Source organism: Lampetra fluviatilis, chromosome 62 (assembly GCF_964198595.1).
Source record: "Lampetra fluviatilis chromosome 62, kcLamFluv1.1, whole genome shotgun sequence".
Taxonomy (NCBI): domain Eukaryota; kingdom Metazoa; phylum Chordata; class Hyperoartia; order Petromyzontiformes; family Petromyzontidae; genus Lampetra; species Lampetra fluviatilis.
This window is the reverse complement of record NC_136336.1, coordinates 4889075-4906637: the sequence shown is the minus strand read 5'-3', so window position 1 is coordinate 4906637 and position 17563 is coordinate 4889075. Positions and strand designations below refer to the sequence as shown.

Sequence of the window (17563 nt, the reverse complement as noted above, 5' to 3'; positions counted from 1 at the left end):
GGGGGCCACAAAAATATCGTGTTCGGATGTCACGCGCGCCACCGATGCGATTTGTAATGCCGCATTATAAATCGCTGCGTGCGTGCCGTTCTTAAAACACCGATTCAATAACCAAAAATTAAAGGGTTTGACGTTATTCATCAAGTGCCGGCCTTCTTGCATTCCCACGTAAAACATCGTCAACACGCGGCGACGAGCGTTAAGAAATGCGTTCCGACAAAAACGGGAGCTGTGCCTTCGTGCAGTGCAACAATTGAACGGGGGACACGGAATCGCTGGGCAAGGTTCACAATTGCCTTGGGAGACTAAACGCTGTCGCTTGGCCTGGCCTCAAGGGCGCCCTCTCAGATCGTGAGCCACATTCGCGAGAGGCCACGGCTACAATCAATAGGCGCTCTTCGCTAACGATTTATTTCGCGCAAACTGACTGCGTCTCGACCGTTGTGGATTCTGTTGCAGGAATATCTCCCAATACGCGGCACTAGTCGCGTTATTATTTTTTCGCTTTGCACGATAAAAAAAATCAGCTTCGTGCAGCATTACATCATATTCTCCGGACTATAAGGACACTTTTTTTTTAACCCCACGTTTTAAAAGTAACATTTTATGATAATAATAATAAGTGTCAAAGAGTGTGGCGGTGACGCTGCACAGCATTCGCTCGCTCTCCGAGAGACGGAGAAAGAAAGAACGGCACGAGAGGCGGGAGCGGGAACCACGATCACGCGGGAAAAGGAACGCAGCGGCTGGAAAGGTGTATCGGGTGCTACCAGCAATCGCCCAAGTTCTGCAGTCCTCTAGGAAAAAAGTTGCGTGGTTGGCATCTTATGCGATCCGGTAGGTGTGTCGTGTGTGTGCGAACAGAATTGAATAACTTTATTGAAACAAACTTTACGGTGCTGTCGTACTTTCCAGAGTACCTCATAATCCAGAGAACACGGTAATTATTTTCAGGCCTTTTTTGTTTTTCTCGCATCCCCCAGTTGTAGAATTAACAAACACTCCAACTGCCGTATCGACCGCGTGACCAAAAAAAAAAAAAATCGCTGACAGCGGAGAGACGTGCGGAGAACGCCTTCCCGTCAAACCGAGCGCCGAAAATTTCAACCCGCTAGATTTTTGTTCCAGCAACGTTCCGCGCCTTGCAACGTCAAAGGCACGGCAGAGAAGGCCCTGCAAGTGCCCACTCGTGCCACTGCTGGCAGAAGGGCCACCGCCCCCCCCCCCCCCCTTCCACGGTGAGGCAAAGGGAATTGTGGGGGACTGTGCCTTTATCTCTCACCGCTTAGCCCGGCTACTGGGTGATAAAGACCTGCAAGCGAGTCATGGCATTTATGATTAAACTATCATTTAGATTTCAGCGGGTAAGTCCCCCCAACTGTTTGAGAAGGGACCCTGGCTCTCGCAAACGATAGCTCGCCGAGACGTAGCCGACGGTCGTGCGGAAATTTAAGAGCAGCCAAAAACTCTTAAGCGCGTGATGTCAATTCTAAAATGTGGAGGGGAAAAACAGGAGGACCCGGAACAAAATCCACACGACCATGGGGAGAGAGAGAGAGAGACGCGCAAACTTCAAATATTACAGCAGGCGTCAAGGGTTGGGATCGAACCCACGACCTCCTGCATACCAGGCGAGGTAGTTAACATCTCCTAGCCACCACGGAGCCCCATTAACCTCGTTATTAAAACCTCGCCGTCCATCCTGGCACAGTCCGCTCGGACACGGTCAACGGAGCGTGGCCAAACCGCACGGGCACAGCTCCTGAACACCCTTCAACGACCCAAGGTGCTTCCGATCACAAGCCAAATAAAGTGTCAAGTGTCGTATAATGAATAGGAAGGTGGGGGGGTGGTGGGTGGGGGGGCGGTGGGGGGCGGTGGGAGGGGGGGAAGGGGAGGGGGGGCTTACAGAACTGCCTCGCTTTGCATGATAATCCCCGACTTCGACTAGCATAGTCCTCTTAGTCGATTTTTTCAGCTCATTCTCATGCGCGTCTCCACCATTAGTGCTGGCCCGTTTCATCTGGAGACACCAGACACCACCGCACAGGCAAGCAAGGTAACCTGACGTCATCGATGCACCTCTTTGTTGGTGATAGAGCGCCGGAGGGTCGCTGCGCGGACCTCCCCCCCCTCCCCCAATCCCGATTTAACAAAAAAAGTAAAAAAATAACACGTTGGGTTATGTCGCCACGCGGTGAGCGGTCGTTGGTGTGATCCCTGGCGCGGTTACCGTGGCGATGTCTACGTCCGCTGCGGACGTCGACAACGCCTCCACAACGCCTCCGCGTAGGGATGGGTTTGAGGATTTAAAAAATTTTGGGGATTAAAAAAAAAAACTTTTCGGTACCATTGCCGCTTTTGTCACGTGGGGTTTTTCCCACGACCGACTCGAAATTTTATTTCTTTCGGGTTGCACCGTCGCGTAGGTACGGCGTACAGTTGCTGTTTTTACACGATGGCCCTCCAACCGCCCCGGACAAGAGCCCATCGAGTCGAGTTGTCACGTCGCGTGGGCAAATGCGTGCCGATTGATTTGGTTTTACCGGCAAAAAGAAACGGAATGTCGCGTTTCAACACTGTGCGTGGGCAAACGTGCTCGACCGAAAGCCTGAGTCCTCGCGAGCACCGAAAGATGGTGGGTGCGATTTCCCGCAGAGCGCCAAGGAAATTTTGACCGTTTTCCAACATTCCTCCTCCCCTCCCGCAGTTTTGCTGGTAAGCCAAATCAATTGGCACGTTTTGCCCCGAAGCTCCGATAAGCAGTTTGGCGAAGTACGGTGCGCCATAGGAGTTCAACGTACACACACGCGACATCTCGATTTCATTGGCCGTGTCTCGCTGGGTGGTGGATGGATCATAGTTCACAATTTTGTATTTTCCCAGGTAAGGCCAATCGATGCTGCGTGGCTCTTTTTCAGAAGCGGCCCGGCCACAAATGATAGCTCAACCAAGCGGCTTAACATCACTAGCAGCCAAATACTCTGAACGCGTGCTTATAACTGTGGAGGGAAATAGCGGAGGATGCGGAGAAAAGTCCACACGACCACGGGGAGAACGTGGAAGCCCCAAATTAACAGCAGACGTCAGGGTCGGGATCGAACCCACGACCTCCTGTATACCAGGCGAGGTAGTCGACATCTTCGCGACGACACAACCCAAAAGAAACTATTTATAAAATCACTTACTTGTTTATTTAATATTTACATACCCGCACGTCAACAGCATCGACGTCACGTGCTTCTCCACCACGTTTTTGGCAGGAAAAAGCGCAGACGTCAAATCCGGATTGCGGACTGATCAGATAGCAAACCCCCCCAAAAAAATCAATACAATATTCTACCGTTTTAAAGCTTTCATGACTGCAGGGATTCATCTTCTTGGTTCTTTCGGTAAAGTCACGTAGAATGGAAATAATAAAATAATAAAAATGAAACATAATAAAATAATTCTCACGACGTTTCGGCCACAACGCAAGCAGCTGTCTTCAGGTGAGAACAGGTCTGCCTGGGGTGTGTCATTCAGACTCTGTCTTCTCGACAGACCTGTTCTCCACCTGAGGACGGCTGCTTGCGTTGTGGCCCAAACGTCGTGAGAATTATTTTATTATGTTTTATTTTAATTATTTTATTATTTCCCTTCTGCGTGACTTTACCGAAAGAACCAAGAAGATGAATACTCTACCGATCGTTCCAAATTGTGAGATCCAGTCCAGATTTTCGAATGAACCAAAATCGAAAAACACATCCCTACAATGTGAGGAGTGCAAGGGGTGGGGGGGGGGGGGTCACCCCCACAACCATACTTCCCCAGTTCTGGCTGAGGAAGCCTAGCATGCGAGTGCATGGTTTTGGAGGGAGAAGTGGGGGTAAGCGGTGTGATGGGGGAGGGGTGACAGGGGGGGGGGCAGGGGGATGATCACATGGGATGGGAGGGAACTTGCAGGCGACCGTCTTGAAACTCACCGTGGCTTCAGTCTATACGCAACTACAATTCGTTCTTTTGTGGAGCCCCATCGCTCAAATTAATGAAACGCACGCACTTTTTGGTCCAGTACGTCGCTGGCGGGTCCCGAATAACAAAAGCGCTTGAAAATATGTAACAGCGCGAGGTTATCTTCTTGGTTCTTTCGGTAAAGTCGCGTAGAAGGGAAATAATAAAATAATAAAAATAAAACATAATATAAAACATAATAAAAGACAGCGTCTTTCCGACAGACCTGTTCTTCACCTGAGGACGGCTGCTTGCGTTGTGGCCAAAACGTCGTGAGAATTATTTTATTTTATTGTTTTATTTTTATTATTTCCCTTCTACGTGACTTTACCGAAAGAACCAAGAAGATGAATCCCTGCAGTCACGAAAGCTTTAAATCGAAATTTTACGAGGATTGAGTGCCACCGCTTCACTGCCGCCCACCGCGATTCATAAAACTCACGGCATGCGATCGTCGTCACTTTGTTTTTTACCGCCGATTTCAAAGACGCTGGGCGCAACTCGAGCGTTAGACTGGAACTAAGCAATTCAATGAAATCGGGTCCATGGACTAAAAGAGAACTTCTGTACTCGACAAGACAAATGAATAAATGTAAAAAAAAACGGGGAGGGGAGGGAGCAAGAGTCTGCGGCCTCACCTCTGTGAGGATGGTGGTGTCGTAGGACAGCTGGTATTTTTCCTTCTCCAGCGGCGTCCGTTTCTCCATCTTATCGCGGTCCGTCTTTTGTTTCCTATCCGCACCTTTCGGCTGAGAGGTCACAACGATCAGACGCGGGGGGGGGCCCATTGGCCAAACACACAGAGCTCGACAGATCAATGGGTGTCCTTGCCCCCCCCCCCTCCCCCAACCGCGGGGAGGGGTGGGGGTGGTGGGACTGCCGCAACGTAAGTTTGGAACGACGTGCACGTACAGACGACGCGTATTGCATTTTGACGTGAAATTATACGGATTCGTGGCGAGCCAGACTTTAAAAAAGCAAACAATTTTTTATTTTTTTTATTTTATCAGGTAAGGCCCACTGAGCTGTGTAGCTGTTGGCCATCACAAATGATAGCTGAACGAGAATGTGGCTTATCACGTGGAAATCTGTAGTCGCAGGCAAATACTCTTAACAGCGTGTTTCTTAATCTCGGAGGGTAAAACCGGAAGACCCGGAGAAAAATCCATGCAACAACAGGGAGAGAGACACGCAAACTCCGAATATACAGCAGCAGGCGTCAGGGTCGGGATTGAACCCACGACCTCCTGCATACCAGGCGAGGTAGTTAACATCTCACCACGGAGAGAGACACGCAACTCCGAGTATACAGGGCATTGTCAGGGTTGGGATCGAACCCACGACCTACTGCATACCAGGCGTGGGAGCTAACATCTCCTAGCCATCACGGCGCTCCTTGTCAGCAAGCCGGGACCAACTTCTCCCATGCTACGAGTCCAGCGACACGGGATTTTTATCGCTTCACGGGCAATCAGAAATCGGAAGATCGATACCTCGCTGATCTCGTCAAGGAGCATAAACCATCGTCACGCAAACTCCGCTCATCCTCGCAGCAGCAGCAGCGGCTTTGGCTAACCCACGGACAAAGAGGGCCGTCTGGACCGCTCTTCCATCCGATACTAGGAAGCTACTGGGAGCCATGCACTTTTCAATCACCTCGATTGAAAACCAATTTCTTTAGAACTGCTTTTAGTGCGTTGGTTTGTTGCCCTTCTGCCCCCCCCCACCGCACCTCCGATTAGCTACGGTTGGCTACGTACGGCCCGAAAGAAGTTCAACACACGTACACACACCGCACCTCCGATTAGCTACGGTCGGTTACGTACGGTGTGAAAGAAGTTCAACACACGTGCACACACCGCACCTCCGATTAGCTACGGCTGGCTACGTACGGCGTGAAAGGAGTTCAACGCACGTACACATACCGCACCTCCGATTAGCTACGGTCGGCTACGTACGATGCGAAAGAAGTTCAACGCACGTACACACACCGCACCTCCGATTAGCACGGTTGGCTACGTACGGCGTGAAAGAAGTTCACCGCAACTTGCATACTGCGGCATCGCCGTGGCGCAGCAACCTTGGTACGGCATGGCGGAACGCCCGTGGGACAGAGGTTGCAAACGGGTTTTGATTCCTTACCCGTACCCGTACCCGGCCGCACCAGGGTTGCAAATGGGTACCCGTCAGGTACGGGTAGCCGGGTATCGGGTAGGGTACGGGTATCGGGTACCCGTGCATTACCCGAAATGAGTGACAAACGGTTAGTGACCAGTGACTCCCGGCCTACCCGTACCCGTACCCGGCCGCACCAGGGTCGCAAACGGGTACCCGTACCCGGCCGGGTAGCCGGGTATCGGGTAGGGTACGGGTATCGGGTACCCGGTTGCGACCTCTGCCGTGGGACACCGACGACGACGCGGACGCGTGGCGATGTGCCGCGGGCACCTTGAAGACCTTGACTTGGCAGCTGGCAGAGTGCAGGTGCTCCGTGTACTCCCCGCCGTCGTTCTGCTTGAACGTGTCGATCTGAACGCGGAATGGCACTCCCTTCTCGCCCCCGTGCTTCCGGGGCGTGAACTCCGTGCTGATGCAGTTCACCTTGGCGGCGGGGCACAAACGACAAAGGTCTTTCACGGAATTGTCGGGGCAAGTGCTGTCAGCGGCTAGCGCCTATGGGGGCCGAGTCGACCTAGGGGAGGCCCGGGACCCGGTTCAGATAATCGTCGCCGGTGTTGGCCTTGAGCGGGAATTGAACTCGGGGTCCCACACCCGCTCCCGGGTGTGGTGCTGGCCACCTACCCCCTCGTGTGCCGTGCCGGCCTTCATAGGCGGTGCTCGCTAACAGCACTTGCCCCAACAGTCTGTTAAGGCTACACGGGGGATCTTTGCGGCGGCGCACACACACACACCAACGCGGGTGGTGCGACTAGCGATGAAATACGACGCAATCAAAATTTATTACAATTTAACGATTCACGGGAGGGGGCAGTGGGGGGGGTGATGGGGGCAAGAGAAGGCGGGCAGAACCGGCGTCAACAATTGTCCAACCTCTGCGGTCCTCTGCATATTAAGTCGCTATCGGCCAATTAATGAGCGCGTACGTGCGGGATGAAACCAGGGCAACCGGAGAAAACCCACGCGTGTGCGAGGGGGAAACACTCGATCACACACAGGCGGAGCAGGTCTAGACCACATATTTGCTCCACTGCCTTCTAGCGGCGAGCCAGGGTACGGGCAACATCACCGACGCCCACAGTAAGGCCGTTTTACAACATCCGTGCGGCCAGCCCGCGCTGCTACCACCGCCTCCACAACGCCTGGATCGCATGCAGCCGCGTAGCGACCACCGCCACCGCCCGGCTATCCACCACCGGATGACGGGCCCTCCCCAAACGGAAGGTGGACCCCCCGAGGTTCTCCTCCGTAGCAGAGGTCGCAATCGGGTACCCGATGCCCGTACCCTACCCGATACCCGGCTACCCGTACCCGGCCGGGTATTGGGTAGGGTACGGGTACGAGTACCCGATTGCGACCTCTGGGATGAAGCCATGTTGCAGGCGCGGGTGGGTTGATTCTAGGAACTTGAATTGTGAGAAGAGACAAGACGTTGGGAAATGAGTGACAAACGGTGACTCACCAGTGACTCACGGCCTACCCGTACCCGGCCGCACCAGGGTCGCAAACGGCTACCCGTACCCAGCCGGGTCACTCATTTCCCAACGTCTTGTCTCTTCTCACAATTCAAGTTCCTAGAATCAACCCACCCGCGCCTGCAACATGGCTTCATCCCAGAGGTCGCAATCGGGTACCCGTACCCTACCCGATACCCGGCCGGGTACGGGTAGCCGGGTATCGGGTAGGGTACGGGTACCCGTTTGCGACCCTGGTGCGGCCGGGTACGGGTACGAAATCAAAACCCGTTTGTGACCTCTGCTCCGTAGTTGCTTCTGTCGACGCGTGTCAAGGCGAGGGCCGCGTGGAGCCTCTTCCCACCTGGATGAAGACGGACGAGCGCTTGGCAGGGTCCCACAGAAACTCCACGGTGTTGAGAAGCGTCGGGTTTGCCCTCGGGTCCACGATGCCCACGGACATTGGCATGTCTGTGGGCAGAGGCGTTCATTTTATTTCGAGAGGCGTAGTAGTGGCGCCATTCTTTTTAAAGGCATCGTTACTCACCGCGGAGAACCGTAGCGACACGACCGCCGCTCTACGATAGCCGGAGCCAACACCGTGCCACACGCGCCCTCCCCGCCCCACATGGCCTTGTGGGAGCCTCCGTGGCGATAAAAAAAGTTATTTAATATTTCTTCCCGTTCCGTTCCCATGACGTACGTACAGGCACGTCATCGCAACGGGGTTGAGATGCTCACCACCGTGCGGGCTGCGAGGGTAGGAGATACTTGGGAGGACGAGAAGCTTTTGACCATATCGTGACTGCAGGAATTATTCTTTGGTTCTTTTGGTAAAGTCACGTATAAAGATAAAATAATAAATTAAATTAAATACTAGCATACGCCCCCCCCTTTCTCTATTTAAGGCCTCGACACAGAGGCGTAGTTTCTCTTTGTGCCTATGTTTGCTCTCTCTCTCTATGTATCTCTGTGATATCTGTCTGCTTATATGTCTGTCTATGTTTCTGGTTCTGTGTTTAATCTCTCTCTCAAATTTAGCATTCTCAGGAAGAACGTAATCAACCAGATAGGGTGTTGACTGTTATGTTATCCGACTCTCTGTTGTGTTACATTACATTTCTAAGTATACTAGATTTGTGTTTATATTTAATTTATACCTGATGATGATTGCTTGTGTTGCAATCGAAACGTCGTACGCTAGTATTTAATGTAATTTATTATTTTATCTTTATACGTGACTTTACCGAAAGAACCAAAGAATAACTTTTGACCATACTTAACCCCGTGAAAAGATACACGTATAACAAATAGAAAAGCCACTGCATACATAGATAGGCATGAGCGCGATCGCGCCGGGCTCACCGATATCGAGGATGCGATCCCCAGGACGATTCCACTTCCAGCTCTCCAGCTGCTGGTGCTCCGTGTACTGCAGACGGCGGTCGTGAAACACGACGCGCACGATGCTCTGCCAACGCCAGCGGGAGAGAGAGAGAGAGAGACGGCGCCGGTTTGACGGTGGTGCGAAGGAGCGGTCACGGCGGACGCAGCGGGGCGCGCGTCGCCAGTTTAACGCGGGAGGCTTTTGGCGACCAATAGCAGCGGGTTTAACGACGCATTATATTCACGCGATCTAACCCCCCCCCTCCCCCCCCCCAAAAAAAACCCCCTCTATTACGGCGTGCGTAGCGTTCACAGCCAACACGAAGCGTGCACCGACCACCGCTGACTTCGTGCTGTCATTATTTATCGCTTGTTTACACAGGGATAGCTTTGTTGGGTCTCAAGGCTCGGAGATGTTAACTCCCTCGCCTGGTATACAGGAGGTCGTGGGTTCGATCCCGACCCTTACGCCTGCTGTATACTGGGAGTTTGTGTGTCTCTCTCATCATCATCACGGTGGCTAAGAGATGTTAACTCCCTCGCCTGGTATACAGGAGGTCGTGGGTTCGATCCCGACCCTTACGCCTGCTGTATACTGGGAGTTTGTGTGTCTCTCTCATCATCATCACGGTGGCTAAGAGATGTTAACTCCCTCGCCTGGTATACAGGAGGTCGTGGGTTCGATCCCGACCCTTACGCCTGCTGTATACTGGGAGTTTGTGTGTCTCTCTCATCATCATCACGGTGGCTAGGAGATGTTAACTCCCTCGCCTGGTATACAGGAGGTCGTGGGTTCGATCCCGACCCTGATGCCTGCTGTATACTGGGAGTTTGCGGTGTCTCTCTCATCATCATCACGGTGGCTGAGATGTTAACTATCTCGCCTGGTATACAGGAGGTCGTGGGTTCGATCCCAACCCTGATGCCTGCTGTATACTGGGAGTTTGCGGTGTCTCTCTCATCATCATCACCACGGTGGCTGAGATGTTAACTATCTCGCCTGGTATACAGGAGGTCGTGGATTCGATCCCGACCCTGATGCCTGCTGTATACTGGCATCGTCTGCTGCTGTTGTAAAACTCACCCAAACTGGATACAAATTGAGCAATCATTGGAAGGATGTTATTAATTCGAGATTTGAAGCTTTCGTGACTGCAAGGATTCGTACTCTTAGATTTTTTCGGTAAAGTCATGTTGGTAAAAAATAAAATAAAAAATTAATAAAAATAATAATAGAAATACAATAAAAAATAAATCACGACGTTTCGGAGGCAACACAGTAAGTCTGGCTGTGACGGTCCCACCTGATGACGGAGACTTGCGTTGCCTCCGAAACGTCGTGATTTATTCTTTTCATTTCCATTATTACCTTCATTAATTTTTAATTTAATTTTTTACCTACGTGACTTTACCGAAAAAACATAAGAGTAGGATGTTATTAAGCAGGTAAAACCTGAGCTGCTTTAAAGTTTGCCTTCATATCCGCATCTCCAGTTTCTTACTCCCGTCACTTGCAAATTTGCCGTGCATGTCGAGCTTGCAGATTTCCACTCCCCTCTCCCCACCCCACCCTCTCTACCCCGTCTACTCCCTCCTGCCTCATCTATATAACCCCTTGTTTACTAGCAGCTCTTTTGCCCACTTCATCAATTGTTTCTTTTCGATTTAAAGCTTTCGTGACTGCAGGGATTCATCTTCTTGGTTCTTTCGGTAAAGTCACGTAGAAGGGAATAAAATTATAAAAATAAAACATAATAAAATAAAATAATTCTCACGACGTTTCGGCTACAACGCAAGCAGCCGTCTTCACCTGAAGAAAGCAGCCGTCTTCAGGTGAAGACGGCTGCTTGCATTGTAGCCGAAATGTCGTGAGAATTATTTTATTTTATTATGTTTTATTTTTATTATTTTATTACTTCCCTTCTACATGACTTTACCAAAAGAACCAAGAAGACAATTGTTTCTTGCTGTGCTTGTCCCACCTGATGACGGACGCTTGCGTTGCGCCCGAAACGTGGCGATTTAATTTATTTTAATTTATTTTATATTTTATACCAACGTGACTTTACCGAAAGAACCAAAGAGTAAGCTTCATAGCTCATCGGATTCCTCCTCCAGCCCAAACAAAGATGCCGATTCTGGTAATAAACGATGACGACGATGTCACCGACGTCACCATCGTCATCAATGACGATGCTTGGGGTGCCACGCGTTATTCGACGGCCACGTCACGGCACGGCGCCAGCCAACGCCGCGCGCGAGCGGGCAGCTGCCGACCCACGTTCAGCCGGTGATCCGTTGGCAACTGCGCGCCTGTGGCTGCCTCTGTGCAAGGGGACACCTGGGGGTTGTGTCAAAGCAACGTCATCGAGCGAACCGCCCCGCGGCAATGACATTGGTGCGTCCGCCGCCCCCCCGCACCTTGACATATTTGCCGTTGATCTCTGGGAGTTCTCCCATCTTCCTGTTATCCAGCATTCTCAACTCGTACGACTGACCTGCCAACACACGGACACACGCGCGCGCGCCACACACACACAAGGGTATGACGGTGGCGTCAGCGCTCCGGACGCGGACAGAAGCGTGTCCAAACATCGGCGCGAGCCGCAATTGCGATGCCCGTCGAGCGTCGGCGTGGTTTCCTGCTCAAACGAACAGCGGGACGGCGCCGATCTCCCGTTGGAGTTTCCACATTCCTGCGGCGGGTGCAAGTGCATCCGAAGGACGACCACTCCGCAATTCCGAAGATTGCGAGTTCAAATCCTGGTGGTCGGGGGAGGTGGAAAGGGGCTCGACTCGGCACCATCATCTCTCTCCCTCCGGAGTCAACACAACGAGCATCCACACGTCGGCGAGTCAGCGGTGGTTGTCCTACGGCTAGACTCGCCGCGGACCCCCCCCTCCTACCGCCCCCGCCATAGGAACGTCGAGTTTCCGCCACTGGCTCAAGAGGAGAGAAATTTGCTCTGACTACCCCCCCCCCCGTCCCCCGACGCCGGCAGCACGCGAGTCTGGTCCGGCTGGGGCGGTGACGCGGACGTGCCGAGCGGGATCCAGCGGAAACCGCAACGATGCAATGTGGTCCGCTCCACCGGGACAAGGACTGAAAGGGGGCGACCGTCGTTTGCGCGAACTCTGGGTCGCTGTATCGCGGCGGACGGAAAACGTGTGGGCAAGACTCTTAAGAAACGCGCGTTCGAAGATTGAGTATCTCTGGCTCTCTGCTATAAATTTCCACGCGTGAAAAAGCCACTTCTCGTTGGGATATCATTTGCGATTGCAAGGTCACTTCGGAAGAAGAGCCACCACGTGGGTCAAGTGGGCCCTTACCTGGTAAGATAAAAATAGATTTCAGTTTCAGCATGTTCACCTACGAACCACCACCGGAGATCCAAACGCCGTTCGGTAAAGCGTCGGCACACATCCCGACCGTCGCATATCCACCCCGACCGATTATATTACCTGCCCACACCGAGTGCGAGGTTGGCTACGTAAGTTGCGAAGGAAGATCAGCGCACATGCATACATCGCTGTGGTCATCCAGACCAGAGCGTACAACATACAGCGACGCAATGCCCGGTCCCACAGATACGAAGGAGGCATCACGGCGACACGTTGCTCCGCTGCGCTGACAGCGGTTGCCTGGCCCGATCACCCGAATGTGAAATGTGTCGTTTTCTTGGTTCTTTTGGTAAAGTCACGTAGAAGGGAAGTAATAAAATAATAAAACATGATAAAATATTTCTCACGACGTTTCGGCCACAACGCAAGCAGCCGTCCTCAGGTGAAGAACAGGTCTGTCGAGAAGACAGCATCTGAATGAGCTGTCTTTCCGTCTGAATGAGCTGTCTTTCCGACAGACCTGTTCTTCACCTGAGGACGGCTGCTTGCGTTGTGGCCGAAACGTCGTGAGAAATAGTTTATCATGTTCTATTTGTATTATTTTATTATTTCCATTCTACGTGACTTTACCGAAAGAACCAAGAAGATGAACCCCTGCAGTCACGAAAGCTTCAAATCGAAATTTAAATGTGTCGTTGTTGCGCTGTAGACGCAGCCGTACCAAGAGATAAGAAGAATCGCTTGTGACGATTACTGTACACAATCTGCAACTGCAATCGACCGTCCCAGCCAGGTCTGCCGTGAGCCACCCAAACGCCACACACACACGCACGCGCTTGTGTGTGTGTGTGTACGTTGGTAGGAACGGCCCCCATGGGGCATTGGGATGGGTTGGTTGTGGTTGGCGTTGGGTTTGGGGCTGTGGCTAGGGTTGTGGTTGTGTCTGGGGTTGTGGCTGGGGTTGTGTCTGGGGTTGTGCCTGGGTTTGTAGTTGTGTCTGGGGTTGTGGCTGAGGTTGTGGCTGGTGTTGTGGTTGTGGCTGGGGTTGTGGCCGAGGTTGTGGTTGTGACTGGGGTTGTGGCTGGGATTGTAGTTGGAGAAGTGGCTAGAGTTGGGGTTGTGGTGTGGTTAAGGTTGTGGTTGGAGTAGTGGTTGGTTTTGTGGTTGGGTTGTGGTTGGAGTTGTGGTTGGAGTTGTGGTTGGGGTTGTAATTGGGGTTGTGATTGGGGTTGTGATTGTGGTTGGGGTTGTAGTTGAAGTTGTGGTTGCAGTTGTGGTTGTAATTGTGGTTGAGGGTGTGGTTGTGATTGTGGTTGTGGGTGTGGTTGGGGGTGTGGTTGCGGGTGTGGTAGTGGTTGCGGTTGGAGGTTGTGGTAGTGGTTGCGAACCTTGGTTGAGGTAGGTGAGCGTCTCGTCGTGGAGCTTGATGGCGGGCGACGTGGCGGCGCACAGCACGTACTGGAAGGGGGGCTGCTTCGCGTCGCTCTCGCTCGACAGGTTCGACTCCTCCTGCTTGAAGATGGGCAGAGCCAACACGTCGCTGCAACATGTAGCACGGCGGGGGGCAAAGTGGGGGGGGGGGGGGAGAAAGTGGTGGGGGGGGGGGAGAAAGTGGGGGGGGGGGGGCGGTAGGGTGAGAGGGGGAAGACCAACGCACAGCTGAATTAAAGATGGGACGGCGATATTATCGTCGAAATTATCGTCGATATTATTGTCGAAATTATCGTCGATATTATCGTCGAAATTATCGGCAAAATTATCGGCGATATTATCGGCGTTACCGCGACCTTCCACGGTGCCAGCTGACGACTCCGCAGAGAGCGAGCGAGCGAGAGGGCGAGCGTGAGGGCGAGCGTGAGAGCGAGCGTGAGGGCGAGCGTGAGGGCGAGCGAGAGGGCGAGCGAGAGGGCGAGCGTGAGAGCGAGCGAGAGAGAGTGCGAGCGAGCGAGAGGGCGAGCGAGCTAGCGAGAGAGCGAGCGTGAGGGCGAGCATGAGGGCGAGCGTGAGGGCGAGCGTGAGGGCGAGCGAGGGGGCGAGCGAGGGGGCGAGCGAGGGGGGCGAGCGAGTCTTCCTCGTTAGACACCTCCTGCCGCTGGGGATGAGCAGTGAAGCCATTGTTGCTCCACCTGTTTACAGCCACCCCTCCCCTCCCCTCCCCCACCCCCTCCCCTCCCCTCCCCCACCCCCTCCCCTCCCCTCCCCCACCCCCTCCCCTCCCCTCCCCCACCCCCTCCCCTCCCCTCCCCCACCCCCTCCCCTCCCCTCCCCCACCCCCTCCCCTCCCCTCCCCCACCCCCTCCCCTCCCCTCCCCCACCCCCTCCCCTCCCCTCCCCCACCCCCTCCCCTCCCCTCCCCCACCCCCTCCCCTCCCCTCCCCCACCCCCTCCCCTCCCCTCCCCCACCCCCTCCCCCACCACCTCCAGCTCCCGACCCTGAGCCGGTGGTGGAAATTACACGTTCCTATGGCGAGGGAAAAGTCAGACACGCTTCCTTGCTTCGACCTCGTGCCGTAGTCACCCCCCAGCTCTCCCTGCAGTGTCTCCCTCATGCCGTGGTCAACCCCAGCTCTCCCTGCAGGCTCTACCTCATGCTGTAGTCACCCCCAGGCTCTACCTCATGCTGTAGTCACCCCCACCTCTACCTCAGGCTGTAGTCCACCCCCAGGCTCTACCTCATGCTGTAGGCTCCGGCCCCCAGCTCTACCTCAGGCTGTAGTCCACCCCCAGCTCTCCCTCATGCTGTAGTCACCCCCAACTCTACCTCATGCTGTACTCCATCCCCAGCTCTCCCTCACGCTGTAGTCACCCCAGCTCTCCCTCATGCTGTAGTCACCCCCAGCTCTCCCTGCAGGCTCTACCTCATGCTGTAGTCACCCCCAGCTCTACCTCATGCTGTAGTCACTCCCAGCTCTCCCTGCAGGCTCTACCTCATGCTGTAGTCACCCCCAGCTCTACCTCATGCCGTAGTCACTCCCAGCTCTCCCCGCAGGTTCTACCTCATGCTGTAGTCATCCCCAGCTCTCCATCATGCTGTAGTCACCCCCAGGCTCTACCTCATGCTGTAGTCACTCCCAGCTCTCCCTGCAGGCTCTACATCATGCTGTAGTCACCCCCAGGCACTACCTCATGCTGTAGTCATCTCAGCTCTCCCTGCAGGCTCTACCTCATGCTGTAGTCCACCCCAGCTCTCCCTGCAGGCTCTACCTCATGCTATAGTCACCCCAGCTCTCCCTCAGGCTCTACCTCATGCTGTAGTCATCCCAGCTCTCCCTGCAGGCTCTACCTCATGCTGTAGTCCACCCTCATGCTGTAGTCCCCCCAGTTCTCCCTGCAGGCTCTACCTCATGCTGTAGGCCCCGGCCCCCAGCTCTAACTCATGCTGTAGTCACCCCAGCTCTCCCTGCAGGCTCTACCTCATGCTGTAGTCCACCCCAGCTCTCCCTGCAGACTCTACCTCATGCTGTAGTCCATCCCAGCTCTCCCTGCAGGCTCTACCTCATGCTGTAGTCCACCCCAGCTCTCCCTGCAGGCTCTACCTCATGCTGTAGTCCACCCCAGCTCTCCCTGCAGGCTCTACCTCATGCTGTAGTCATCCCAGCTCTCCCTGCAGACTCTACCTCATGCTGTAGTCACCCTCATGCTGTAGTCATCCCCAGCTCTCCCTGCAGACTCTACCTCATGCTGTAGTCATCCCAGCTCTCCCTGCAGACTCTACCTCATGCTGTAGTCATCCCCAGCTCTCCCTGCAGACTCTACTTCATGCTGTAGTCATCCCCAGCTTCCCCAGCTCTCCCTGCAGACTCTACCTCATGCTGTAGTCACCCCCAGCTCTCCCTGCAGACTCTACCTCATGCTGTAGTCACCCTCATGCTGTAGTCATCCCAGCTCTCCCTCAGGCTCTACCTCATGCTGTAGTCACCCTCATGCTGTAGTCCACCCCCAGCTCTCCCTGCAGGCTCTACCTCATGCTGTAGTCCGCCCCAGCTCTCCCTGCAGGCTCTACCTCATGCTGTAGTCACCCTCATGCTGTAGTCCACCCCAGCTCTCCCTGCAGGCTCTACCTCATGCTGTAGGCCCCGGCTCCCAGCTCTCCCTCAGGCTGTAGTCACCCTGATGCTGTAGTCACCCCCAGCTCTCCCTCATGCTGTAGTCACCCCAGCTCTCCCTGCAGGCTCTCCCTCATGCTGTAGTCACTCCAACTCTCCCTGCAGGCTCTACCTCATGCTGTAGTCACCCCAGCTCTCCCTGCAGGCTCTCCCTCATGCTGTAGTCACCCCAGCTCTCCCTGCAGGCTCTACCTCATGCTGTAGTCACCCTCATGCTGTAGTCACCCCCAGGTCCACCCCAGCTCTCCCTGCAGGCTCTACCTCATGCTGTAGTCACCCTCATGCTGTAGTCACCCCCAGGTCCACCCCAGCTCTCCCTGCAGGCTCTACCTCATGCTGTAGGCCCCGGCCCCCAGCTCCTGCCCGATGCCCGACAGGCTCGAGTCAAAGTCGTGCGCCAGCCCCGACTCGATGGCCTCGTCAGGCAGCGGCAGCTTCAGCGTCCACGCCATGGCGGGGGAGGTCGCCTGAGGCCTCTCTCGTGTCTCGCTCCCACACCCCACTCCACCTCCTCGTCCACCACCTCGTCCACCTCGCTCCGTCTCCGCGCGTCTCGCTCCCTCACCCCGCCTCGTCCACTTTAACTCTTCTCTCGCCGTCTCTCTCACCTCACACCTCGTCCCCCCCCTCCCCTCGTCCCCCCCCTCCCCTCGTCCCCTCCCCTCGTCCCCTCCCCTCGTCCCCCCCCCCCTCGTCCCCCCCCCCCTCGTCCCCCCCCTCCCCTCGTCCCCCCCCCCCTCCCCTTGTCCCCCCCCCTCCTCCCCCCTCGTCACCCCTCCCCCCTCCTCCTCGTACCCCCCCTCCCCCTCTCGTCCCACCCCCTCCCCTCGTCCCCCCTCCCCTCTCCTCGTCCCCCCCTCTCCTCGCCCCCCCCCCCCTCCTCCCCCCCTCACCCTCCTCCCCCTCGTCCCCCTCTCCTCGTCCCCCCCCTCCCCTCGCCCCCCCCCTCCCCTCGCCCCCCCCCTACCCTCGCCCCCCCCTCTCCCCCCCTCCTCCCCCCCTCACCCTCCTCCCCCTCTCCTCGTCCCCCTCTCCTCGTCCCCCCCTCCCCCTCGTCCCCTCTCCTCGTCTCCCCCTCCCCTCGTCCCCCCCCTCCCCTCTTCT

The 17563-nt window shown here is 54.9% G+C and overlaps 1 protein-coding gene across 3 annotated transcripts in view; it reads right to left on the bottom strand.

Moving 5' to 3' along the window:
• LOC144951430 (transcription factor CP2-like) overlaps positions 1–17072 on the bottom strand; it is a 28395-nt gene extending 11323 nt beyond the window's left edge. For 2 of the 3 annotated variants that reach the window (XM_078881673.1, XM_078881674.1), the window contains exons 1-7: positions 16790–17072; positions 13742–13893; positions 11433–11509; positions 8991–9096; positions 7990–8096; positions 6442–6594; positions 4632–4742 (exon numbers count right to left, since the gene is read on the bottom strand). In XM_078881673.1, the coding sequence (XP_078737799.1) occupies positions 4632–4742; positions 6442–6594; positions 7990–8096; positions 8991–9096; positions 11433–11509; positions 13742–13893; positions 16790–16911 (828 nt within the window). In that variant the 5' untranslated portion in view covers positions 16912–17072. Of the gene's footprint in view, positions 1–4631; positions 4743–6441; positions 6595–7989; positions 8097–8990; positions 9097–11432; positions 11510–13741; positions 13894–15694; positions 15718–16789 lie in introns of those variants that run through there. The other variant, XM_078881676.1, reaches the window with a different exon arrangement.
• Positions 17073–17563: the final 491 nt, after the last annotated feature.